The sequence below is a fragment of the Arvicola amphibius genome, chromosome 9, assembly GCF_903992535.2.
Source record: "Arvicola amphibius chromosome 9, mArvAmp1.2, whole genome shotgun sequence".
Lineage (NCBI taxonomy): Eukaryota > Metazoa > Chordata > Mammalia > Rodentia > Cricetidae > Arvicola > Arvicola amphibius.
The window spans coordinates 37648503-37676042 of NC_052055.2; the positions used below are offsets into that span (position 1 = coordinate 37648503).

The following is a 27540-nucleotide window of genomic DNA, read 5'->3' on the forward strand; positions in this document are numbered from 1 at the left end:
CTTCCGCAGCCTGAGGCCTAAGGTCAACGAGACACCCAAGGCTGGGCAGAGTTTAACCAGCACTCTGCCCTCTGCTTGACATCACCAGCTGCCTGGTGCTGCCTAGGAAGACACCAATGGGCCATCCTCAGATCTCTAGCGTTCACCAGCAGGAGTGGCAAAGGCCAGGACTTCTCATAGCCTCTTGGTGGCACAGAAACATTCTGTGGCCACTGTCTCCCCTCTGGTCTGAAACCAGTTAAGTCACCCAAGCTGTCCCTGCTCAACCCACCTGGTTGGGGCATGGAGCTGTACACAGAGCCCCTTCCCAGGTGTGGAAAATGGAAGTTAGCAAGAGCCAGCTGTCACTCAGCTGCCTGGAGTCCTCTCCCAACACTGTAACCCCCTACGGAACTTGGAGACCCCAGCTAGGATCCAATCTCCAATGCTAACTATACTCACAGAGACTCGATTTCCCCTTCCACTCAGGAGGGGATAGTGGTGCTCCTTCTGTGCCCCTGAAGCGCTCGTCCCCCTCCCTGGCTGTCTTCCTGAGGCCTGCACTCATGCCAAGTCTCCTACTGGAATGGCCCTGTACCTCTATGTCGTTCACAGGCTCTTAGAGGACAGGCGCCACAGATGTCCTCGGTGACACCTCACCAATATGGGTACCAGAAGAGAAAACATGCCTGCCAGAGTCCTGTAGGGCACGGGGTGAGACGCTGAGGACATCCATTGTTGAAACTGACCCACAGCCCATTGCCCTGCTTCATGAGGAACCAGCTGGCGTATACTAGGTACACACAGGACGATGGCATAGACACCCTCCCTCTGGGCTCACACAGAGGGAAGCACCTCGTGTGAGAATGTGTCCTGCTGTCTCTGAGATAACCTGTTATTTTCTTTCCCGTGGCCCGAGATCTCCCTGAGTCCATTCTCTCGTGTCTCATTTACGAGTCATCTGGGGCAGTGGGACCTTAGCTATGGCGCTCAAACTGAACCTGTCATTGAAAGCTCCTGTCCTGAACCCTGGCTGACCCAGACAAGCAGAGACAGTGTCCCAGGTGGTGACAAGGGTAGAGTCACCTGCTGGATGGGTGGGGTCAATGAACTCAGGCAGCAAGGCCAGCTCTACCACTAGCACAGGAACCTCGGGCCCGGTTTTCACTCCCCCCAGCCTCCTGTCTACCCAGTCATGAGCACAGCAAGCCCAAGAGGCAGGGATGGCCACCACTCCTTTGGGAGACTGCAAAGGAGGTTGCTGGCAGACCCCAAAGAAGTTCCCTGTGGGGCATGTTGAGCATGGAGCAACACAAGGGGATGGGGCAGGTCTGGGGAGCCGTCTAGAAAGAAGGCCAGGACTGAGAAGAGAACCTGAATGGAGGAAAGTAACTGAGGCAGAAGAGGCCCTTGGTTTGCAGCAGACCGTGTGTCTCACTGACTCAGATCCTGAAGTGTCCCCCACCCCCCCAAATTAGAGCAACACTGAGTGGCAAAGCCTAGGTGCAGGAATAGAGAAAGGCTGGCAGGAGCTCCGTATCTAGCCTACCTTGAGGTAGCCTGTCATCAGCTCCTTGAATGACCTTGGACAAAGTACTGTGACCTCTCAGACCTCAGTTCCCTCAACTATAAAATGCAGATGGCCCTGGCAGTTCCAGGAGGACTGACTGTTCCATACCAAGGACTCTGGGGATGATGGTCCCCATCCTGTGATTGACCATACTCACCCTGTGACTGAGCCCCTGCAGCTAAACTTGCCCATATCTGTCTGTCTTGCCTTTCTTGCACCTCCTCAGCCCACTGTCCCCCATCCCTCACTCCCCAGTTGAGCAAGGCCTGGCATACAGTAGGTGCTCAGCAAATGCTCAAGGACATAATGAATGACTGTAACCCCAGGGCCCCACCCTCTAGACCCCTGCTGGGCACACACTTGCACACACATGTAGACACACCCCACCTGGCTCCCCCCGACCCACCCCACTGCACTGGGCCTCAGTGGAGTCACCTGGAGGCTGAGCAGGTGCTAGGCAGGGTCACCTGGGAGGGAGGAGGGTGTTTGAAAGGGGAGCTAGGATGAAGGGGCAGGGGCAGGGTAGGCGGTCACTGTCACCACCATCATGGGGGCTCAGTAGCCCTGTGACTGGTAACCCTGGGGCTCAGCATCGAAGGCGTTGGCTGGATGCTGGTAGGTGCCACCCATGCCAGCAGGGTCCGGCCCAGCGCTGGGCTCCACGTAGGGTGCATAAGGCATGCTGGAGTCCTGGCTGGGATCCATGTAGTCCTGGGAGAAGAGGGCCGAGTCGGCGCCAATCTGGTACCGCTGGAAGGCCAGCACAGCTTGGCCCGCCTGGGATGGGGGCAGGCAGGGATGAGGACAGGTAGGAGGGATGGTTAGGAGAGAGACAGACAAGAGTATCGGGTTAGTAGAGGTTAGTTGACAGGATACAGATGGTTACAGATGTTCAAACCACCAAGCCTGACTAAGGGGAAGGACTGTTCACACAGCCATCCCTTCCGAGGCCCAGGACCACATCATCCAGCTATAAAGAACCTCAGAAGTCAACTGCCCCAAGTATCCCAAGCCAAGACAACTCATCCTCAGAGGGTTATGATGGCCCAAAGGCCCACAGCCTGCTCCCAAACTGTGTTCTCAGGGGTGTTATGTGAAATGGGAGAAAAAGCCTCCTAAAACAGAACTCTTCGCATTGCCCTAAAAGCCATATTTTTGCTTCTCTTGCAGCTAGGCACAGTCATGTGGTTAACTTCTAGCCAATGGGGCACAGCCATATCCCATGACCCACTGATAGGTTTAATGCCCGGTAAACAGATTTTTCCAATTGCTAAAACTCACTAAGATGGACGATGGATAAGAGCGAAGGATGTGTCTAATCACTGAAGGCATCCAGAGCCACTACGCAAGCCTCACACTATCTCTCCAGATTTGAAATTTGTTTAAATTATTATTATTATTATTATTATTATTATTATTATTATTATTTGGAATTGAAATCACTTGCCACTAAAGCTAATTCCAGCTGAAACACACAGCCAGACAAGTCTGGGGAATGAACGAAGCAGTAAAACACATCTCAGAACCACAGGACTCATCAGAACCTTGACTGTTTGATACAGGCTGGGCCCTGTTTGTCTCACACAGAGTCCGGGAAAGGACTGCCTGCAGCTGCACGCAGAGAGAAGACAGGATGCTGACCACAGGGACCACATCAAATTGGCTCTGCAATTCACAGAGAAAGCCTTCCCTAGACGTTTCCGGCCCACATTCCTGGGTCATGGCTGGGAAGATGAAGGCACAGAGGAGGAGTGCCAAGACTCAGCCCCAAAGCCAGAGGCCCTGGCCTGTGGGGCCTGTGTCAGACTGAGGCGTTGTCAGGGCTCTGGGGGCAGTGGTGAGAGGGCAGGAAAGGAAGAGAAGTGTGGAGTCCAGGCTCTCCCTGGACTCCCTGGCTTCGTGATGCCTGCAGAGGCAGGAAGCTGGAGCGATGACTTCCACAAATCCTTGAGAGAGAGGCTGCCAGCTAGACCAGTGGTTCTCAACCTTTGGGGGTCGCATGTCAGCTCTTTAAATTACAATTTATAACACTAGCAAAATCACAGTCATAAAGTATCAATGAAATAGGTCTATGGCTGGGGGGGGGGTCACACCCTAATATAAGGAACTGTATTAAAGGGTCACAGCATTGGGAAGGTTGAGAACCACTGCCCTAGAGACACTGGAGACTGTCTATGGCCAGTCCCCTGTCCCTGAGTCAATGCCTATGTTGGCCACCCAGTGCAAAGGGAGAAGGACCTGGCCCAGCAATCATAAGAGAGAGACTGAGGGACTCTGTTCAGCGCTCTGGGACCTGCACTCTACGTGATATCTCACTGGGCAGCAGGCTGTCTGTACTTGCATGCCGCCAATGCCTGCTGGCTCACTCTCTGCATTCAGCGACAGCAAGACAGAAGCAATACTCTGGAGTCCGCTTGCACCTACTGCATCCTCACAGCGTGCAGAGAGTACAAGCCCTGGGTGGGTGCGGTCCAGATTCTGGGGACCCAGAGGAAGCAGTGAGGAGGATCTAGAGGCCAAAGTCTTTCGACAGAACAAGTCTTCACTAGAAGACCCACTTCCCGAGGAGAGTTTATGGGGATGCATAAACTCAAGGAATGAATAAATGGGTGAACAAATGAATGAACGACAGAACTGACATTTATTGAGCATCCCTGTGCCAAGGCCTGTGCGGGCACTTGTTCAGCCTGCTCAGATGCCTGAAGAAGTTTATTCATTATCAGTCAAGCTAGGAAAATTGACCAAGATTCAGAGAGGTGCAAGAATTTGCTCTCGGTCACACAGCACAGGAAAGCTGATCTGGGCCAAAGGTCCTCCAACTTTCCAGGCCACCCTCTGCAGGAAGTCACCCAGGGGGACAGTATGCTGGCCTTTCACACCACAGTCGCAGACAGGTTATCACGCTGTCCAGGCTCAGACCCTTCCAGGGAGGCACTACAGACCCTCTAAGAGGCCACCCCACTTTGTGGAAGGTCAGCTATCTTTCCCTCCCCAGCCTACAGGCTCCTGGGATCAGGGACCAAACCAGTCTAATCCACACAGGCACCAAACAGTTGCTCAATAAATGTTTACTGAAGGAGTGAACGTAAAGAATAAACCGAGGAAGCGATGCAGCATGAGTGAGCCAGTGCTGAGTCTTGGCTGACTGCTCCAGCTATCCTCATCCTGTCTTTCCTGTCCTAGCGGTCAGCCGTCTCCAGCCTGGGCCATTCCTGCACCTTGGCCCTGCTGGGGCCTGGACTCCCTGCCCTTCAGGGGCTACGGCTGAGCTGAGGCGGGGAACAGTGTGTTGTAGTCCTCCTGGAAGGTAAGCTCCTTGAGTCTGCGGACGGCCAGGGCTGCTGTCAGGCTCTGCCGGAGAGAGCAGGGGTGAGGCCGCTGAGGAGATGGAAGGGCAGAGCTGACTCAGGAAGGCCAGCTGTGGCCAGCAGAACCAGTCCTTCAGGTCCAGTCACTAACTTCCGGTCAGCTCCGCCCATCTCAGCCAGAGGCCTACTCTCCTCCAGATACCTTCTTCCCAAATGAGATCCCCTGGGGTCACCTTGACTATCCTGCCCAGTCCTGAAGGCATCAAGAGTTATGGTTACCATGGCTGGTCTCCAGGAACCACAAAATTCTAGCTCCTAAAACTGGGGGTTGCGGATACCCCAGAAAATAGGTGTTGGGGTCCTTAAAAAAAGGTCACTCCAGGGAGAGTGGGGACAGGGAAGAGGGAGCTGCTGAGACCCAACCTCTCAACAGGAGGGAGATTAGGGAAGGAGGAAATAGACAAGACCTAGACCCACGCAAAGAGGGGCTAGCCTTACTGTGCCATGGCGTCCTTGAGATCTTGGGCTAGCCCTGCAAAGAACAGGTTGCAGCATCCAGGACCCCTAGATATGATTCCCCCCCACCAGCAAGATTTCTAGTTTTGGAAACAGGGTTTCTCTGTGTAAAAGCCCTGTAGCTCTGTAGACCAGGCTGACCTTGAACTCACAGAGATCCACCTGCTTCTGCCTCCTAAGTGCCGGGATTAAAGGTGTGTGCCACCACCGCTCAGCTCAGTTTTTGTCTTTTTTAAGGAATATTATTTTTAGGCTGGGTGTGGTAGAGCGAGTTTCAGGATAGCCAAGGCTACAGAGAGAAACCCTGTCTTGAAAAACCAACTTGAACAAACACACTGATAAGTGACTGAGACTCAGTTTCCCTGTTTGGAAAGCAGAGTCAATAGGAACCTTCTGAAGTGGGGAGTCCCCATGAATGAGGACTCAACATGAGCAAAGAAAACAAGGGAGGCAGCAAGGGCACTGCCTGTGTGCAGAGACCACGGCAGGAGGACCTTGAGTTTAGGACCACTCTGGGCTGCATGGTGAAGTTCACGTCACAACCCCAAGAAAGCTGCTCCACACAAGGCAAGGGTCTGCCTTGCTCAGGGAGGCTGTGGGTGGTGCTGGAGCGAGGTTCCCACCAGGAGACAGAGCTCAGCCTACCTATTCAACAGGCCATAGCTTGGGGTGTGGCTGGGGCCAGTGGGGAGTCTATAGGCGCCATACTCACCCAAGTGAAAATGGAGAAGAAAGAGAAGGCGATGGCGGCCCGGGCGGCATCCGTCCCTTCGTTCAGAGGGTTGTCCTGGACCTTGGAGACTTGCCACTGGTTGGCCAGGAAGCAGAAACCCACGAACCAGAAGAAGGCCCAGAAGGCTGGAGTGTCCAGGGTCAGGCCAGATGTCAGTGACACACACAGAGAAGGGGGAGAAAACAGGAGGGACACAGGTCAAGAGCATGCTCCCATGCTCCCCGAACCCCAAATGATGAGCAAAGAGATGGAACAGAGAGAAGGAGCAGACTGGGAATGATGGAGTTGGGGTGGGGGGCACAGAGAGGGCAGGTCAAAGCAAGCAGATGCACAGGGCAAACCATGGAGCAAGAGGACGATGGGGAGGGGGTGGCCAGCCAAGTCCGGGGCCTCTCTTAACGCCTGCCACATCCCTGGCCTGGTCTAGACGGCCAGCTGCCAACGCAAGGAGCAGGATACAGCAGCCCTACTCAGACTTCTGGAGAACTGGGGAAAGGGGACAACTGGGACAAGGACAATAGTGACCGCACAGCCTACAGCCTGGACCTCCACTTCCCACGTGTGCAGCTTCCAGAAGCCCCCCAAATGGAGCCCCCCTGAAGCTGAGGTGTGTGGGCTGGATAGAAGATCAAGATCCTCTGTGGGTACCCAGGGTCTCCCCAGAGCTGTCCAGGATAGAGCCTGGGCATGTGCCAGCCTATCCCTGAAAGGAGCTTCTGGGAACTCCATGGAAGCAAGGGAATTGTCACTTAGTCCTAGGTCTTTCTGGAAGGTCAAAGGGTCTCCAGTTCCTTTGGAAGCAGGGCCCACAGTCTCCTGATCCTGCCCAAAGTGCCTACCAGGCTCACTCTGGGATTCCCATGGGTGGGAGACTGGCAAAGGGAGGTAGTTCTGCTGAGGACCAAGGAAAGGAGGGATCGAGGATCTCCAGGGAAGGGAGCTGAAGGGCACTGAGAGCAGAGCCCCTCCTCTCGTCTGTGGCTTCACTACCTACACTCCATGGGAGGTTATTAAGGGGTACCACCCGAGAAGGCTCACCCGAGACACCGATGTCAGACAGCACAGCCTTCTTGCGATCCTTGACACTGCTGATCTGTGGGAAGTACACGTCCAGAGCCAGGTAGAGCAGGCAGGTGAGGAACGCCAGCACGCCCACGGTCACGCCGTAGCTGCAGGCATTGGGGTTCCGGTTGTAGATGCAGAACTCCTCCTCCTCCTCCGAGCTGTTGAGGTAGCCCTCATTCACGATGGAGCCAAAGACCACAATGGAGAAAACCTGCAGGGCAGAGCAAGTGTGAGCACAGCCAGGCTCCTCCACCCTGTCAGCTGCAGCCTGATTCGCTGCAAATGCGAGACAGGTAGGTATTTAAACAGGGGGCCCAGAGAAGGAAGGCGACTTGCTGAGGTCACACAGCACAGGCAGCATCAACCACTTCCTAACACTGCTACAGAGCTTAAGGGCCTCTGACTGCTCATGCAGTCCCTCTTACCTCCTGACACCAAGGGTCCCCAGGGGTCCCCGCCAATCTCCCATCCTCCAGGTCAGTTTCTACAGTTCCTAGCACCCACCCAGCCCAGTATCGTGTCCCTCTTTGAACAGCCTAGGTAGGGCTGCTCTAGTCTGGTGTCTCGGGCCACGAGTCCTGGTCCTACCCCAGGTGAACAAAGTGAGAAGTCAAAAGCTCATAGCGGTAGCCATCCTGCCAGATGCGTCCCATGAGCCACCTCACTCATGGTCTTACACTCATGGTCTTAACAAACTGGATCACTTCAGCTGGACTAGCAGCTAGCTCAGGCCACAGTGACCCTGCCTCCTGCAGGTCACACCTCATGGTGACTAGACCTGGTAGACAAAATGTGGTTACAAGGTGTCTCAGAGCTGGGAAGGCGGCGGTGGCACACGCCTTTAATTCCAGCACTTGGGAGGGAGAAACACGTAGATCTCCAAGTTCAAAGCCAGCCTGGTCTACAAAACAAATTGAAGGACAGAGAAACCCTGTAGCTACAGGTGGTTGCTAGGGGAAGGACAGCCATCTTCCTCTTGGTGTAATACTGGTGAACTGCCGTTGCCAGGTAAATAAGGCCCTACTGTGCTCATACCAGCAACCTTAATGCAAAGACACAGGGCTGGAGAGCGGCTCGGTAAGAGTGCTTGCTACTCTTCCAGAGGACCCAGGTTCTGTTCCCAGTACCCATTTCCGGTGGCTCATAACCATCTGTAATTCCAGCTCCAGGGGATCTGGTGCCCTCTACAGGCCTCTGTGGGCACTGCACTCACGTGGCATACACAGACACAAATGCACACACATAAATAAAACAGGAAAAATCAAAGGCATGACTGCTAGAGCTTGCTGGGAAAAGGGGTTTGGCAGGAGAGAGAAGAAAGAATGACTGGGGGGAAATGATCAAAGTACATTATATAAGTCTGAAGTTACAAAAGGATAATTTAAGCAATGAGATTTTGCCTCTGGCTCCCACTCTCTGGCCTCCTGTCCCTGCCTGCTCTACTGGAGGGCAGCTGCTGTGACAAGGGGCGGAGGAAAGTCTCTAGCTGATGGCCTGAAGGGAGCTGAAGCCCTCTCCATCAGCAGCCCATGGAGTGGGGGTGGGCTGAAACCCAGAGCACACGCTTGTGAACTCGAAACTGACACGTCCACAGGAGAGCCAATGAGACCACAGCCCTGGCTGACAGCATGGCTTTAGCCCGTGAGAGACCTAAGGCAATAGCACCCACCTTAGTAGAGGCCTGACCCACGGAAACTGAGGTAACCTGTGACTTCTGTTTTAAGCAATACATTTGGGGGCAATGTATTATGTAGCAATGGCTAACTGATATATCAATATCATCAGCAAATGTAGACAACTGTACACGTGTATGTGGAGGCTAGAAGTCAATGTCTGGGGGCTTCTTCTGCTACTCTCCACCTTACTTTTAGAAACAAGATCTTGAGCTGGGCGGTGGTGGTGCACACCTTTAATCCCAGCACTCGGGAGGCAGAGGCAGGCGAATCTCTGTGAGTTCGAGGCTAGTCTGGTCTACAAGAGCTAGTTCCAAGATAGGCTCCAAAGCTACAGAGAAACCCTGTTTCGAAAAAGGGGGGGGGGGGCTGGAGAGATGGCTCAGAGGTTAAGAGCATTGCCTGCTCTTCCAAAAGTCCTGAGTTCAATTCCCAGCAACCACATGGTGGCTCACAACCATCTGTAATGAGGTCTAGTGCCCTCTTCTGGCCTGCAGACATACACACAGACAGAATATTGTATGATTAATAAGTAAATAAATATTTAAAAAAAAACCAAGATCTCTTACTAAACTTGGAGCTCACTGATTTAGCTAGACCATCTGGCCAGTAAGCCCCAGAGATCTTACCATCTCTACTCGTCCAGCACTGCTATTACAGGCTCAGGCCACTGCACCAGCTTTTAGATGACTATGAAGGCCTGAACTTGGGTCCTCGTGCCTACATAGCAAGAACTTACCAAGTGAGTCATCTCCTCAGCCCCTACTTTCCGTTTATTTAAAAATGTATTTTATGTGCATGGATGTTTGGTCTGTACACATGTGCAGTGCTCATGGAGGCCACAAGAGGGCATCCGACTCCCCCCAGGAATGGATTCACAGATGGTTGTGAGCCTCCATGTGGGTACAAAAAACTATCCTTCCGTATCAGCCAGGCATGCTCTCTGCCACAGTGGACACACCCAGGAGGGGTAGTACGGCAGAGACATTGCGGAATAGGGGAAGAGCCAAGAACCGTTCACACTGTTTTCTTGCATGTCTACCACCAGACAACAGTGGTCCCATTCATCTGCTGCCTCATGACACCCTCCAGGCCTCAGCACACTGAGGTGTTTGAACTTTTTATTATATGAATCTCTATTAAGTGGCCACACTTTACAAAACACGAAAGGGTGCAGACCACAGCCATATACAGAAGAAGACAGACAAAGCTGCGCTCAGGATTTATGCAGGTTTTTCCTGAGAAGATTATGGCCTAAATGTATGTTGAAGGAAGAATGAAAACAGAAACCACAGCCCTTCATAGGGTGGATTCTGATTTGTTCCCCCCCCCCCAAAAAAAAAAAAGAAAAAGGAAAAAAAAGGAACAAAGTACTGAGCTAAGCAATGAAGGACTTGGGGCAGCAGCGTGCAGTGACAGGTGTGTGCTCTGCATGCATGAGGTCCTGGATTTTTTTTTCAAGATAATGTTTCTGTGTAGCCCTGGCTGGCCTTGAACTCACAAAGATCCACCAGTCTCTGCCTTCTGAGTGCCCATGAATCCCAGAAGGTGATTTAGACTGGCTTGCTAACAGATAAGGAAACTGAGACTCAGAAGTGGCACTCTATACTCTAGTGCCCAGACTTATTCCAACCTCAGGGGGAGGACCTGTAGGAAGCGAGGGCTGCCAGGGACCCAGGGGACCAGGGGTTGAGGGATGGACAGGCTAGCAGGCAGCTTTGGTGTAACCTACAACAACAATACAATAGCTAAGGCAGGAAGACTGAGTCCAGGTTGGTGCTGGGGGAACAGGAGGAGGAGCGGGCCTAAGCCAGGGTTTCAAAGACACTGTTGGGGGCAGGCTCTAAGGGACAGTTGCCTGGACCAACTGCTATTCAGTCCCTAGGTACCGCCATCTGGGTCTGGACCATCCAAGGCTGTTAGCAGCAAATGGCCGGGTCCTGCATATCCCCAGATGCCACCAAACACACAGAATATAAAAGTCTCTTGATTAGAGAGATATCAGACCCTGGGGTCAGACAGGCCTGCTCCATTCAAATCTGGAGCTTGCTAGGTGCAGCCCCAGACAATGGGCTTCTAGAAAAATTATCATCTAGTGAGAAGGCTCAGTGGATAAAAGCACTTGTAGCACAAGCTTGGTGAGCTGAGTTCAATTCCTGGGACCCACACAAAAGTGGAAGGAGAGAAATAACTCGGCAAAGCTGTCTTTTGTCTTCCTTAGATGCACAGAGTCACACTCACGCACACACATATATACACAGGGGATGTAGTTCACTGGTTCTGCGGGTGCACAGAGTCACACACACACACACACACACACACATATACACACAGGGGATGTAGTTCATTGGTAGGTCAGGCACTTAACATCCAGGCACTTAAAAAAACATAACACCAACCTCTCCTCTCGGGGAGGTTTGCACACCAGTACCCAGAGCAGGGCATACCTCCCAGGATTAAGAAAGAGGCCCTTTCAGGTTGCTTCCTTTCCCTGGAGGCTTTGGGCAAAAAAGGAACACCAGGGGCCTCTCTCGAGCAACACTGCCTGAGAGATGCATGCTTCCTGTGGCCTGAAAATAGGCTGCTGCAGCAGGAGCTGAGAACAAGAGTGAGCCCCACTTGTCAACAGCACGGAAAATGGGCTCCCCAAAGGCTGGGAGGGGAAGCAGGCAAGCGGAAATCTGGGCCTTGGGGAAAGCTGAAGAGGAACCATTAAGACTGGGTCTCTAAGGGGAATCAAGAAGGGGGTCCTTGGAGAGGCCAGGAAAAGGGTGTTGGAGACACGTGTCCCCAGGAGGGTGAGGAGCAAGATCAAAACACCCTCGAAAACAGGAACGGGGCGGGGCGGCCTGTGACCCCACAACAGTAGCAGGTTCCAGCTCTGGTCAAGCACTCACCACAAATTGTAAGCTTCCTGGTGCCTGAAACTTTGCAGTAAGGGACACTGAGGACACTAGGACCTTCCTGTGTGGAGTGACCCTTGGGGTACATTCAGAGAATCTCTGCCTGACCTTGGGTCTAGGAAATAACAACAGCCCAGGGTTCCCGATATACTCTGAGGAATGAAGGCCATGCATGCCAGGCCCATGGAAGACCACCCAGTGAGTGTCTATAGCATGTTGGACTGATGTGTAACAAGAGGAATGGATTTTTTAGGGTGATGGCAGATCCTGAAAAGTCAAGAGGATGCATCAGTGGTCAGGGCAGAGCTCTGCAGCCAGGCCCTTTGAGATGGACTGAGAAAGAGCCAGCCCTGCATGGATCGGCACACCTAATCCGGGCAGGGGAATGGAAGCAGAGGCTGGAGGTGGACCGAGAATACGGTGGGGGAATGGGAGGGAGAGTAGCAGTGACCAGTGGGGTACAGACCTGACGGACTGTGGGGTGTCCACTGTCTTCAGGTGCAATAAGTACGGGATCTGAAGGAGCTGGGTGACAATGCCTGACTCACAGATCCCTTCCCATTGGTCCTGCTCCTTCTGATGTGTCCCCATGGGAAGATGGAAGATTGGAAGTTGGAAAAATCACTTTTGGGGTTCTTCTCTACCATCTGGATACATCCTAAGTATCTAGATATAGAGGCCAACTAGGCACCAGCCCCATTCGCTTCTGGGGGCTCTGCTCCCCCTCAGCTAAGTGCTTCCCTTCCTTCCCCTGTCCCAGGCCCCTTTCTAGGTCTTCTTCCTTGGAGACTGTTCCTACCACAGGTCCGACCCCAAACTTAATGGTGGCCTCTGTGACAGGTGCGGGGAAAGCACACACATCACAGGGGTGCACTATTCGGGGAGCTGTCACACACACAGGGCCCTGCGTCGGGGTGGGGCCCGGGAGGCCTCTTTCTAGACGTAACAGCAACTCCTGAGCACCTCATATGTGACCTACACCAAAACTACAAGGCAGCCAAGGTCCCAGTTCACACCGAAGGGGACAGATATGCATGTAAGTTCTGAAACGTACCATGAAGAAGCATTAACTAGTGTAAGAGGAGACAGCCAGGGTGGCTGATGAAGTGACCACTGAGTCAGGCAGCAGCAAAGACACCCCCCCCCCAATTGGTATCTCAAAAATGATGGCTCAGGGAGGAGCTACATGCACAAAGTCCCTAGGGTGCAAACAAACTCATTGTGTTAAGAGGAAGGTAAGGGAAGTGACACAGAGCCAGAGGAAGACATCTGGGAATTAAGGTCACCAAGGTAAGCAAAGGCTGGTCCCCTGGGGTCAGGGTGGACTCAGAAGCAGTAACTGACCTGATCTGACCTAGGTTTGCAAAGAACCAGCTGGTCAGTTCGGAGAGAGACTGCAGGGAGCAAACCGGGAGAGCTCGGACTGCAGGGGTGATGCAGCCTGCAGACCTGCTCAGGTCCCACACAGTGAAGAATACCGAACTCAAGGGTGGACCTGACAAACAGACAGAGGTGCACCTGAACACACCCTACACCCTGCAGGCCCAGGCCTATGGATGGACAGACTTTCTTCAAGGACCTACGGCCTCGGAAGGTCTCCAGAGCCACCTACAGGATTTTCTCAGTCTCACCTGCAGCAATGATCTAATTTCTCATCTGAGTGGGAAGCCCCAGAGCAGGGCACAGGGCCTCAGGTGTCGCCGCCCGGCCTCTCAGATGTGGAGAGAAGGGCGTACAGCGTGTTCTGAGGTATGCTCAGACCCACCAGACTGACATACTCATTCCTATCTTAGCACTGTCCTGGGGACTCGCAGGTCACCCAGGCTGCAGTGGAGGCAGCACTGGCATGCCAGACTCTCTGAATCCAGAGCTGGTGCCCTGTGCCAGGTAGCCTCCCTGGGTAGCTTGTTAAAGCCAGATCTGTAGAGACCGCAGGGAACACATAGCGTAAGCAGACACCAGAGAACCGGAAACTAATCCAGACGGAAACTCTATATGGATCCAGTGGAAGCCAGGATATGGGAAAATACATTGTGGTAGCTGGCTGTGCTGCGGGAAAGGGGAAACAGTTCTCACGGGCAGAACCAGGGGCCAAAAACCAGCAGAGGACCCAGAGGAGGCTAGGACCCAAGGGGGCTGCCTGACTGTGGCAGGTTCAGAATGAACCTCCTTCTGTCCAACTAGCTGTAGAAAATGGTGAGGAAGGGATGGTGAGGTGGCTCAGCAGGTCTAAAAAGGACCATGTTGTCGAAGTCTGGAGTCCTGAGTTCTATCCCAGGAGTCACACAGTGGAAAGAGAAATCTAAAGCTGTGTGCTGTGGCGGACACTCCAGAATACAGTCAGAAAATAGAAAAGAAATGGCCAGGTAAACAGCATGCCTCTGCCATGGGTTCCGCCCGCTTCTGAATCCATCCATCCTGTCTTTAGAAACAGAGTCCAGATGGTGCTTGGTGGAGACCCACAGCCAACTCAGAAGCAAGAAGAAAAACCAGATTAGAGAATTTCAGGATACTGGGCTGCTAAATTCAGAGATGCAGAGCATCCAATACCCCAGAAGCCCTGAGCCTCTGGGACCCTTGACCTCTGCGCCCTGTCAGTCATCTGGAAGGGAAGAATGCACAGCTGCAGGGTGCTGCAAAATTCTGCACATGCAGCTCCCACTCCAAACACCACTTCCTTCCTTTTTTCACCTAACGGAACGAGGCAACGCCTTCTCACTTTTGGAGACCCTCTGAAGATGTGGCGACTGCAGCAACCTTCTGGACACCTCCTCAGTGACTCTCCCCACACTGATCTCAGGGGTTGGGATGTTTACTGTCTGTCTCCCCATGAGACCCTGTGCCAGCCTATAATTCCAGAGGGTCAGAGCCAAAGAAAGTACCTCACAGATTTGATCATTAGTCTTCATTGAGACCCATATATCTCAATAAAGTAGCTGCTACCCAACAGGGAAGTTGAGGTTCACCAGAAGGTGGGGCATGGCCTCTGACCCAGCCTGTCCCTGCAGAGCACTCCAGGATAGAGCCAGCACCCAACTTACAGCTGCTCCCAAAGGGAGGCAAATTCCGGACCGCAGTTCCAGGCCACCATGATAGACAGCCCTGAGTAACCTGCCCAATTCCCGAGGGACCAAATGGTCAGTATTCTTAGAGAAGACAGCCAGGAGGCCTGTGCCAGAGCCAACTGCAGGACTCTAAGAACACCTCCCCTTCTCAACCCGTCCCTCAGCCAGCAGGGGCGCCAGCAACTCCTGAAGTCCTAGCTGTTAAAGGTGAGGTGTTTTACTTTTCTCTCTGCTTGTTTCTCAAATAAATCATTCCATCCTTATGTTTAGATTTATTTTTATTTGTGTTGGTATATGTCACGTGTGTGTGGGTGCGCAAACAGCCAAAAGATGATATCAGATCACCTGAAGCTGGAGTTACAGACAGCTGGGAGCCACCTAACACGAGTGCTGGGAACTGAACTGGGTTGGGTTCTCCAAAAGAGCAAGTACTCTTTTTTTTAAAGATCTATTTTTTTATTATGCTTTTAAATTAATTTATTTTATGTGCATTGGTGTTTGGCCTGTGTGTTTGTTTGTATGAGGTGTCAGAGCCCCTGGGACTGGAATTAAAGACAGTTGTGAGCTGCCACGTGGGTGCTGGGAACTGAACTCAGGACCTCAGGAAGAGCCGGGCAGTGGTGGCGCACGCCTTTAATCCCAGCACTCGGGAGGCAGAGGCAGGCGGATCTCTGAGTTCGAGGCCAGCCTGGTCTACAAGAGCTAGTTCCAGGACAGGCTCTAGAAACTACAGGGAAACCCTGTCTCGAAAAACCAAAAAAAAAAAAAAAAAAAAAAAGAAGGACCTCAGGAAGAGCAGCCAGTGCTCTTAACCTCTGAGCCATCTCTCCAGCCCCCAGCAAGTACTTTTTTTTTTTTTTTTTTGGTTTTTCGAGACAGGGTTTCTCTGTGGCTTTGGAGCCTGTCCTGGAACTAGCTCTTGTAGACCAGGCTGGTCTCGAACTCACAGAGATCCGCCTGCCTCTGCCTCCCGAGTGCTGGGATTAAAGGCGTGCGCCACCACCGCCCGGCTTCCCAGCAAGTACTTTTAACCACTGATAATTTCTCCAGCCCCTTCTTTTTTCTTTTGTGAGAGAGAGTCTTAGTTAGTCTGGTACTTGCTTAAGTAGCCCCGTCTGGCCTTGAACTCTCAACAGTCCCCTGATGACTCAACATTCTGCATACTGGAACTACAGGCATGTGCCACCACACTAGTCTGCAAAGGTCTGTAGATGAATGTCAGGTTTACCCAGCTAAGCTGCAGATAACATCCGTTAAACACCCCGGCCTGTTAAGCTCCCAACAATACCTTCCTCTGGCCCTGCACAGACATTGATTCCTAAATCGGGTGGTTGGGAGGAGCCTGCTTGGTCCCCGTTGCCCTCCATAGGTGCAGGCAGCCAGATAGCCTGCTCACCACCTCAAGGCCTTCTCTAATTGAGTCCTAAGTCCCAGAAAACAGCTAGGCAGATATCATGAACCCCAAATACCCTCTTCATCCCCCAGCACAATTATGAGGCAAGCAAAGGTCTCGCCCCTAGCCTCCTCTTCAAAGACCCCTCCCACCACTCATTCACAGGGTCCCATCTACCTACCAGACTCCAGACCTGGGCCAGACCTCAACCCTCACCAATCTGGCCACCTGGCCCTGTTACCTCGGCTTCCCCACAAAATTCTGTAACACTCTGTGTTGCCAGCTTGGACCCAGGCCACCTCCACAGATCTTCAGGCAATGACAGCAGCCACACCAGATGCTTTCATTAAACCTAAGTCAGGGGAATGCTAGTTATTCTCGAGCTAAACTGACACTTACTCAGGAAATGAACTCACCCTTCCCTTACCCACTTCCTCCGGCTTTTATCAACTTCGCCCTCCTGAGGCTATGAAACCTCAAAGCCTTCGTCCTTGGCTGGCCCTTGGATCTTTCCCCAGATCTTCCCAAGGAGGCCAGCTCTGCAGCATCTGAACCTCCACAGGAACCACACGGCCCCAGGAAGCCCTCAGGACTCTCAGATCCAGGGCAGCTTCCAATCAGCTCCCTTAGTTGCATCATTACGTAAGTCGTTCCCTATAGCGCAATAGCTGGGTTCAGTCTCCCCAAGCCCAGCAGGAAGGTCAAGAGAGGCCTGGAGGGGAGCAGGAGCCAGTGTGACAGGCACAGGCAGTGCAGAGATCCAGGAGAGAACTCGGTACCCCTGGCCAGTAGTGTACCACGCGCACACCCCTGAACACAAGGTACTCACGCCCAAAACTGACTGTGAGCCGGGCCTGGCTTCCGGCCAGCATCTGGGCTGCAGTCCCCTCCCCAGCCCCAAACCTGCCCCATTGGGCCCCGGGACAGGCAACCATGCTGAGATGAGTCAGGCTGCCAAAGGCCCCACTACAGACAAGTTCACAGCCCACAAGATCATGTGAGGGAAGCAGAGAAGCCAGCATAGGGACGCGTGACAGCGCCCAGCGGCGGCTCATCTGCCTAGAGAGCCTGGGCCTCTCCTCCTGGCAGCCACTGGGGATTAGGTGGTAATCTTCCCAAAGGCTGTTCTCACGTGGTCTCAGTAGTGGGGGTGAGCTGGCTGGGCAGGGCACAGGAACCATGTCTCACTGAATGCGGAGATGCAAACCAACAAACCCCCTCCTGAGGCTATGAAAACAGAGGGCTTGAAAGCCTCACCAAGAAAGGGGAAACTGAGACCCAGAGGGCTGGCTCCCTTGATTGGACAGGGCTCCTCCATCACTGCCATCTCTGCCCCTTTTGGAAGGAAGAAGTGGAGAATGTCCATATTGTCTGACCCTATTACTGCTGAACCCAAGCACCCAGTCCACCCAGCAAGGTGGCACTGGTGAATTCACTTCAGAGATGGGACAACCGAGGCTCTGGAGTTCCTCAGCTAGTGGGGACAGAGTTCACCACTCAGGTGCTGCCTCTTGCCTTGCCAGATGATGCCAGCCCCAGGCTGACACCGCCACTTCTCCTAGCCTGGCTCCCCTTTGGAGACAATCATCGTAGAAGAGGTTGCAGCCTTGCCAATTCTCAACTATCTGCCCAGTGGACAAGGGCAATGAGGAGAGAGCGAGCTGGGGAACCCAGGAATGCTTCTCGGGGAGATGACAGTTCTGATAAAACAAGGGGGCAGAGTAGGACAGGTTCCACCACACACACCTACAGTTCGGAGTCCTCCCAAGAAGTCAGCCATCACCCCAGTACTGGGGGTCTGACAGATTCCCTGTCCCCAAGGCTTACAGCCCAACTCGGTTCTATTATGCCCCCTAGTCTATGCCATCAGCTCCTTCTGGCTGGTTGGTTCTTATCCTGCTAACTCTAGTGTCACCTTCCTGTCCAAAGTCTCAAAGGGTATGCACTTCCTCCTGATTCTCCACACTCAACACCATATTTTTATGGTTTTTTTTTTGTTGTTGTTGTTTTTTTGTTTTTCGAGACAGGGTTTCTCTGTGGCTTTAGAGCCTGTCCTGGAACTAGCTCTTGTAGACCAGGCTGGCCTCGAACTCAGAGATCCGCCTGCCTCTGCCTCCCGAGTGCTGGGATTAAAGGCATGCGCCACCATCGCCCGGCTCAACACCATATTTTAACTAGATTCTGGGCCATATTTCTCGCATTACTGCGGAAGCCTTCATTGCCTAAAGCAGGCAAAACACAGAGTACAGGTGAAGTCAAAGGCCAGACTGCCCCCATTCTATGCATTTGGACTCAGGGGAAGGGCGCACAGAGGACCTTGCTGCCAGCCGGGAACCATGGAGATCCATTTATAAGGATCAGCCACGGGATTTGGCAATGTGAAGGTCACAGATGAAGCCCGACTAGAGGGAGGTGGGAGGGAGGGAGGGAGCCTGCTGAATGCCATTCTAGACTGAGCCCTCTCAGCCCCCCAAGAGACCAGGGAAATGGGGAGGGAGTGGCTGAAGAGGGGGAAAGGCCAGGAGCAGACAGGGGAACCTAAAGGTGGAGAGGCAAGAGGAGAATGGGGGGAAGCTCCAGATGCAGACATGAACTTGAGCATGCAAGAGGGCCAACATCCAGGAGGCTGAGCCACCAAACAGGGAACTGGCCCAGGGCAGAGATGGAGAGCAGGACTGGATTTAACCCAGCGGTGGCAGGTAAGTGCAATCATGCAGAAGTGCCAGAGAGGGGACAAGGTGCAGGGACAAGAGAGTCGGGGGGGTGAAGGCCAGGCATGAGGAGGGTCAGTGGCTCAGAGGTTCAGGTACAAGATCACAGGGCTCAGGTGAGGGGACAGACAAGAGGGCTGAGGACAACTGGACATGGGATGAGGATGCACACAGCCTAGGGTGTGGCTGTGGCTGTGGCTGTGTCAGATGAGGACAAGACATGGAGGAGGGCAGGCCTAGGTGTGAAAAAAGAGAGAGGGGGGAGAGAGGTGGGCACAGTGACCAGAACCGAAGAGCTGCAGCCAGGGAAGGGGTGTGAGGCCAGGGGAACCACGCTGGCCCTGGTGTGTCAGAAGGGAAGGGAGATCTCAGGGCTGCTGGGCAGCCCAAGCTGGAGGAAGGCCTTCAAGTCCAAGAGGCTTCAGGGACAGAAGGACCCTGAACCTGCTCACCTCAGGCCTGACAAAGGGAAGGTGGGAAGAAGAGAATGAGTGGCTTCAGGGTACAAGGGCTCAGGTAGACCAGGTTACAGAGAATTTACATGAGGAGGTCAGGGGTTAGGACTTCAGGAGAGACAGAAACAGTCCATGCCCATCTGCTCTGTGACTGTGGGCTACCTCAGCAATCTGGCTTGTGGGGTCCTTCACGGTTCTGGGCTGACAGCTGGGGGCTGTACCAGCCAAAGAGCTACTCTTCCCCCAAGCCTGGGCTGACAGCTTGAGACTGTAGCAGCCAAAGAGTTATCTCTTCCCCCAAGTCACTTCCCCTGTACCTGCCTCCTCAGAGGAGATGAGCCAAACTCCATGCCTGGAAAGGAAGCTCCCCCAGAAATAAGGAGGTATGACCAGCCTGCCAAGCTCCAGAGACACACTGCTCTGTTCACACATGTGCGCCAGGAGCCTCCCTCTGCTGCAGTGTGTGCGTGCACATATGTGGAGGCCGAAGGTCAGCACAGGGTACCCTCCTCTGTTGTTATCTAATTTTTTGAGGCAGGGTCTCTCGGTGAGCTTACTAGGCTGGCAGAGTTCCAGGGACCTGCCTATGTCTGCCCATACCCAGTGCTAGGGTTACAGGCCCATGCTGCCACATCCGGCTTATACAAGGGTGCAAGGGATCTGAATCCAGTCCTTCTGACCCCCCAAGACACCAGGCAAACAGGTGGTGGATAAACATCCACAGAGACAAGACACTCATACACATAAAATAAAATAAATAAAATCCAAGTCACTGTCTTTCCTATTTAATGAATGGGGAAACTGAGGCTTAAGGAACATCTTGCTCTAGCCACAGCCACTGAAGACTTGCCCTGTGCCCTGCTTCTCTCCCACTGGGACAGCAGGTTTTTCAGGTCTGGCTTCCAAGCCTGGCTTCTCCAACTACCTTGTACAATATCTGCCTCTTCTTTCCTCCCTACGGGCTTCTCCTCTCTGTCCTCCTGGCCTTTACCCCCCATGCTCAGCTTTGCTCCTCTTGGTCTGAGGACTGGCTCACCTATCCCAGCAGCCCCAGTTACTGCCATCTGAAGTGGGGACTGCACACCTCTAATCTCATTGGGAGACGGCGAGAAGTTCCAGGACATCCTGGGCTAAACATCAAGACCCTGTCTCAAATTGGGCAGCGGGGGTGCACACCTTTGACCAGTCAGAGCTACACAAAGAAATCCTGTCTCAAAAAAAAAAAAAAAAAAAAAAAAAAACAGCCCGGCGGTGGTAGCACACGCCTTTAATCCCAGCACTAGGGAGACAGAGGCAGACAGATCTATCTCTGTGAGTTCGAGGCCAACCTGGTCTACAAGAGCTAGTTCCAGGACAGAGAAATTCTGTCTCAAAAAACAAGAAACAAAACAAAACAAAACAACAACAACAACAAAAAGCAAACAAAAGACCCTGTCTCAAACTAAAAAGTGAAGAATTGGGGCAGGAAGGACAGGTCAGTGGTGAAGTACTCTCATTGCCCTTCCAGAAGGCCTGAGTTCAGTTCCCAGCACTCACATAAGAAGGCCAGGAGATCTGATTCTTTCTTCCTGCCTCTGTAAGCACCCACACTTACATGGCATGCACACACAAACAAGCATAAATAAAAATTAGTCTTAAAAAAATTAAAAATTAGCCAGCAACTTTAATCCCAGCACACAGGAGGCAGAATCCCAGCACACAGGAGGCAGAGGCAGGGGGATCTCTGAGTTTGAGGCCAGCCTGGTCTACAGAGTGAGTTACAGGACAGCAAGGGCTACAGAGAAACCCTGTCTTAAGAAAAAGAAAGAGAGAGAGAGAGAGAGAGAGAGAGAGAGAGAGAGAGAGAGAGAGAGAGAGGAAAAAAAGAAAGAAGAGAAGAGAAAAGAAAAAGCCAGGAGGTGGTGGCGCACGCCTTTAATCCCAGCACTCAGGAGGCAGAGGCAAGCGGATCTCTGTGAGTTTGGGGCCAGCCTGGTCTACAAGAGCTAGTTCCAGGACAGGCTCCAAACCTACAGAGAAAGCTGTCTCGAAAAGCCAAAACAAAACAAAAAAAATTCAAAAATAGTTGCCTGAAGGTATAATAACTACAATGAGTGTTAAAGCACTTGTCTAGCAGGCATGAAGCCCAGGACTACAAAAACAAAATAATAACAATAGTAATAATAATGTGGAGGAAAGATATAAGCAAGGAAGAGCTCACCAGCTCACCACTGCCACAAACCTTCCAGGTTCTCCAACCCTAAACCACAAATGGAGGCTAGGAAAGAGGTTTGCTGCTGAGGCTAAAACCCAGGCTCTCGGGCTCCTCAGGCCTCCAGCTGTCCACACACCAAGGAAAGTACCAAAATGCACATCAGAAACCCAGGGGCCCAACCTCTTAGCTCCTGTGTACAACTCACCACACCCTAGACCTGACACACACTGGAGTGTGCCTGGCACTGGGAGAAAGCCGACTTTACGTGACAACATACTTCCATCTAGGACACCTGCCCCCAGATGCAACTGCAAGCCAGGCCTCCAGGAGACATCTGCAGAGAGAGCAAGGAGCATGAAGCCCTGCAGCCCGGATGTTCCTCGATCTAGAGAGTCACCTGGCTGAGCTTGCTGCTAACCTAAAAAATGGGGAAAAGAAACCAGGTGTGGAGATGCACACCTTGAATTCCAGCAGAGGCAGGAGGATCTTAAGGCCAGCCTTAGCTACAAAGTGAGTTCTAGGACAGACAGAGCTACAGAGAAAGCCTGTCATGGGGGGAAAAAAGTGTGTGTGTTGGGGGAGAGCCCCACTATATTTACTGAATTCTCCCTGAGTCCTCAAAAAAATCAGTCTATCAGTCTATCTGGGTGTAGTGGCACATACCTTTAGTCCAGGTGGATCTCTGAGTTCAAGGTCTACAGCCTGGTCTACAAAGCAAGTTCCAGGACAGGTAGGGCTATACAGAAAAACCCTGTCTCGAAAGAAAAATGACCACAAAAAGTGGAAGGTGCTGGAGAGACTGCTCTGCAGTTAGGACAACTTGCTGCTCTTTAGAGGACCAGTACTCAGTTCCTAGCATCCTAGGAGGTTCATAATGCCTCTATTCTGGCGTATAAGACAATCCTTTTTGTCCTCCGAATCCCATTCACAAAGGGGCACACACATAGACACAAAAAAATTAAACTTAGCCTCGCGATGGTGGCACAAGCCTTTAATCCCAGCACTTGGGAGTCAGAGGCAGGCGGTTCTCTGTGAGTCCAAGGCCAGCCTGGTCTACAAAGCGAGTTCCAGGACCTCCAGGAATGTTATATAGAGAAACCTTGTCTCAGAAAAACAAAAACAAAACAAAAAAATTAGAAACTAAAAAATAAATAAATAACTTTAAAAACATTTAAACAGACTAAAGATGTGACCTAGTTGATAGAGGGTTTGCATAAAAGCAATTGTTGCCGCATAGCTTATAATCCTAGCCATAGAGGGAGGTGGAGGCAGAGAATCAATTCAAGGTAATTTTCGGTTACAGACCAAGTTTGAGGCCAGCCTGAGCTATAAAAGATCCTGCCTTTAAAAAAAAGGAATGGGGTGGGGGTGGGGGAGAGAAGGATTAAAAAGCAGATGGAGGCAACAGCTTGCGGTTGCCCTGGACGATGTCCCAACCCGGCCATCCCCATCAGGCGCAGTCTGGCCTTGCCCAGCCTGGGGGAAGGAGTGACTGGGAACAGTAGAGACAGCTTCAGTCAAGGGACAAGTGGGTTCTGAGAAGCCCTGCTTTTTCTGTCCCATTGGGGTCAAGGGGCTCCAGGGACTCAAGGTCCACATTGGGTGAGGCCCCAACGTTTGTACAGTAAGAGTCTCAGGCCATCTTCTGTAAAAACAACAGAAAAAAAAAAAAAAAACGATCTAGTACAACTTCTACAAACCCACTAGTCTGTGTGCTGGGACCATGGCTGCGGTGGAGTCCGGGTACCAGTGGTCCCAGCTTGTACAGGACTGAGAGGCCTGGGAATCTGGGGCTATGCTAAGGCCAGGAAAATTACAGCAAACCTGAACAAACCAATGTCCTTAGACCCAGAACCCAGGCTCCCTTAACTCCATGGAGAAGTCTAGTCTAGGGCTGTCAGACCCCACAGCAGATAAGAGAGGGCATTGGTGGCCCCACTGTTAGTATTGAGGCATCAGTACTGGCCTGCCCTTGGGGTTCTGGCAGGATGCATGCTCAGCTGCAGCCACTAAGAGCAGCTCCGGTGCACATTCACTATGTTCCCTTTTAAAAGGTGGGCTCTGCCCACCTCCTTGTGTCTCTCACTCCCTCTCTCTCTTCCCCCCCTGCCTCTCTCTTCTCTTCCACTGCTCCTGTCCCCAGAGACCAGTCTCTCCCCTCTCCTCCCCCGTTTCCCCATTCCCTTCCCCAATAAAAATAAAAAACCCTCCATGTGAACTCTGCCGCATGGCGTTTTTCTCGCGCCACGTTTTTAAATTATAACAGCCATGACTGCTGAGGGCATTGGGGACCCACTCCAGAATTTGTTAGGATGTCTCTACATACCACAGACTGAATAAGGTGGGATGGAAACAAGACGGCATGGTGTGAAGTTTACGCTCTCCCTCATTCTTCTTTTTTCTCTCCCCGCCCTCCCCCCTCTGGGCTAAGGTTAGAGACCAGGGCCTTAACACTTGTTAGGCAAGTGGTATGCCACTAACCACACCCCCAGGCCCATCTTCATCCTTTCTAAAGGTGTACGTCAATGGTATTATATATCCCATGTTATAATCACCATGCACGATTTTGTGTGCTTTCCAATAACCAGCAGGTATTACTTTAATGATCAGGTGGGGGGAAGGTCTTTATCTTATTTTTAGACAATCTCCTATAGCCCAGACTGACTCTAACTTGCTACGTAATTGAGGCTGGCCTTGAACTCTTGATCCTCCTACCTCTAAGTCAGGAGTACTGAGATTACAGGTAGAGGTCATTGCTCATCACTTTTCTTTTTTAGGGGGTGGGTGTTTCTCTGTGTAACAGCCCTGGCTGTCCTGGAACTCACACTGTAGACTAGGCTGGCCTTGAACTCAAAGACCCACCTGCCTCTGCCTCCAGAGTGCCGCAATCAAAGGTGAGTGCCACCGCCACCCAGGATCAAAGCTTTTTATCTAGATTTTAAAAACATTTTTCTCCAGCCTATAGTACATGCCTTTGCTAAAAGTAAAGAAGCACCTAGAATCCAGGTGCCTGAGCAGGGCTGGGAGATCATGGAGATCTCTGGGCTGGAGTTAGACTTGATCACTCACAACCTGGAAACTACAGGATTGGCAATCTCCCCTGCAGCAGAAACCCAGTCCTTTGGCAACAAGACTTGGATTCGAATGCTTGCCTGCCATTCTCCAGGATCACTGAGTAGGTGCTAGATCTAGTTAAATTTCCCCGCTCCTGCTCACTACGTCATCCTTTTACCCCGTGTATACAAGTGTATGGCCTCTGCATCCCACCAGACCCAACACGACATCACTCCATGAAGCACGCCAATTCCACAGCAGGGAGACCCTGCCCTGGCTCCCTCCCCAGTGGGACTGTGGGCTCCCTGAGCATCAGGACTGAGCCTGAGTCATGCTGCCTTCCTTTCGGGCCTGGCAGACTCGATAAAGCTTTGCTAAATGAAACCATCGCGGGGAGAAATGACCCAAGCACAAGAAGCGCCCACACCCCCTCACCAAGCTTGTGCTCCCCCTTCCCAGCCAGGTGCCCCAGAGAGGTCAGAAGAAGCAGCACACAGTCAACCCACCTGACCAGGATTCCCACTTTACCTAGGGCCTGCAGGGACTTCTGCAACATGGGGAGAGTGCCAAGAATAAAGAAATTCAGGGTCACAAATCCTCATGGACATATCTGGGCTGCACGGCCATAAAGAGTGCCAGAAACAAGGCTCCCCATAAGGAGGACATTTAAACATGTTCTAAGACCAGAATAAATCCCGAGCCATTGCACCCATCAGACCCTGATATGGCCCTGAAAACCAGGAGAGAAGGGCACCTCAGCAAGCCTAGGTCACAGCTGACTTCAATCACAACCCAAGGGTCCCTAACCTGTGTCACCAATCCAGGTTCTTCCGGTCTTAGCCCTTCAGGAGAGAGCCCCAGACTTGCAGTAGCAAAACCATCCTCCACGAAGCCAGCCAACCCCAAAGGGCACCACAGCCCACAGACCTCCTCTCCCTCGGGTGCAAAGCCCCAGAGCCTCTCCCTTCAAGCTGTTTTTGCCCCACCCCCCAGGTCTGAGCTGAGCCCCACTCAGCTCTGCGGGTCCTGCACCGATTAGGTGGGCAGAAGGTTGCGAACAGACCGCCCTCCCTGCTTTCCGTTGCGTGGAAGGGACCTTCCTCCAGACAACACCTAGGCGCCACTCAGGTGTATGCTGCGGCTGGGGGTGGGAGTACCACCGATTCACAAAATGTCAGAGCCCAAGGGGGCCTCAAGGAGGCTCCTCCCACCCCTATAAATCGAGACACTAAAGCCTGACAGAAGAGGTGACGCTCCCCACCAAGCTCGGAACTGAATCCCTCGTTTCCCCGATCTTTTCTTGGGTGGTTCCCTGCCCAAGGTCACGCGGCTTAGCAGATGCGGGTCTTGGAGGAACCCCGGTATCCAGCACCACACTCAGGGCTCTGCAGCGTGTGGGGTGAGCAACAAAACCTGGTTCGCGGTCCTCGCCCCGAACGCGAGCGGCAGGTGCGGCGTGCGCCCTACCGAGAAGATCCACGCCCTGATCCGCGCCCCCCAAAAGCGGCCTTGAACTCGCGCTCTGTCCCCACGGACGCGCGCGAGCCGCGCTGCTAGCCGCAAAGCAGCGACAGCTTGGAGGTCACGGCGATAGGACTGAGGAACTCGGCGGTGGTGGCCGGGGAAGCAGCGTGCGGCCGGGATCCGCCGCACCGGCAGGGCCGGCCCGGCCAGGTGAGGTCGCGCCGCTTGCCGGCGCCCAGAGCCCCAACCCGCCTTGCTACGTCCTTACCCAAGACACGACACGCAGGATGGTGTGTGGCTGCCGCACCAGGGTGTAAGGGTCGAAGGCGCCCCCGGCTTTGCCCGCTCCGTACGCACCCCCTTCCATCGTGGCTGCACCGCGCGGCGCCCCCCGCTCGGCGCGCGCCGCCGACCCGTGCGCGTGCGCGGCGCCCCCGCCCCCTCTCCTGCGCGCTGCTGGTGTGGTCCGGGGCTCCCGCCAGGGGGCGTTCGTGCAGGGCAGGCGAGGCTCTCGGAAGCGCGCGCTCAGGGAGCGCGTGCTGCTGTGGGGGGTCTTGGTGCCCGGCCAGCTCCTCGCCAGCGGGATAATCTCTGTCTGCAAGGTGGCGCTGGGTCGGGGTGTGGACAGAAAGTGCATAGGCGTCCCCGCCTTCGGGAGCACTCCAAGCTGTAGCTCTCCTGGAAACCTTCTTCGTTGTTTGTTTGTTTGTTGTTTATTTGCCTCTCCTGTCGCTGTCTTCCTCAAATAGAGTAAAGGGGCTCTGTTTTACAGTACGTAGCTCAATGAACGCGCCGCTAAATCGCTGGCTTCAGGAATGACCCGCTCTAAGAGACCTGCAGAACCTCTGGCCCCCAGAACCACCTTGCCTCCTAGCTCCACCGATGACGTCATACTTGCGCACCCCTCACCCCCGTCTAGTGGGACCCATAAGAGAGGCAAAAGCTGGGGGAGCGGGAAACCACAGATCTTGTGAGATTCCCTTCCCCTACACCACAGCTCCCTGCTTCTTTCCTTAATCAAGTAATTAATTATGTAATTATTTCTTCCATTGTCTCCTCTGCTTGTCTGTGGGCTGCCCAGCTGGCCAAGTTATGTCTTGTTTGCTATGTCCAAAGTCCTCACAAACAATAGGTGGTCAATAAATACACCCTAGACATCATCGTCCTACCCTTTCCCCACCCCCATCCCAACACAATTTGACCTAAGGGCTCCAGGGCTTGTTTGTTTTTGAGACAGCATCTCTTGTAGTCTAGACTGACTTCTGGAACTCACCATGCCATATGGAAGGGGATAATTTTGAACTTCAATCCTCTTGCTTCTTCATTCCAGCCACAGTGTTTCAGACCTGTGTTACCATATACATCTGTAATGAAAAATCTTTGAGGCAGCTGTTATACTATTCTATATATAAAGTATATATATATATACTTCTAGAAGAAAGCAAGAGAAAATCTTT

General features: G+C 52.8%; 1 protein-coding gene across 2 annotated transcripts; it reads right to left on the reverse strand.

The window, feature by feature from the left end:
• Positions 1 to 1918: 1918 nt before the first annotated feature.
• Syngr1 (synaptogyrin 1) lies at positions 1919 to 26470 on the reverse strand. 2 transcript variants are annotated; one of them, XM_038341935.1, is made up of 4 exons: positions 26352 to 26470; positions 7145 to 7382; positions 6086 to 6231; positions 1919 to 2326 (listed from the first exon to the last, which is right to left on the reverse strand). In XM_038341935.1, exons 1-4 carry the CDS (start codon positions 26448 to 26450, stop codon positions 2105 to 2107), a joined length of 705 nt encoding a protein of 234 aa, XP_038197863.1. In that variant the 5' UTR covers positions 26451 to 26470; the 3' UTR covers positions 1919 to 2104. The 2 variants fall into 2 exon arrangements, with proteins under 2 accessions (XP_038197863.1, XP_038197864.1); XM_038341936.1 differs by lacking the exon at positions 1919 to 2326 and adding an exon at positions 4172 to 4900.
• Positions 26471 to 27540: the final 1070 nt, after the last annotated feature.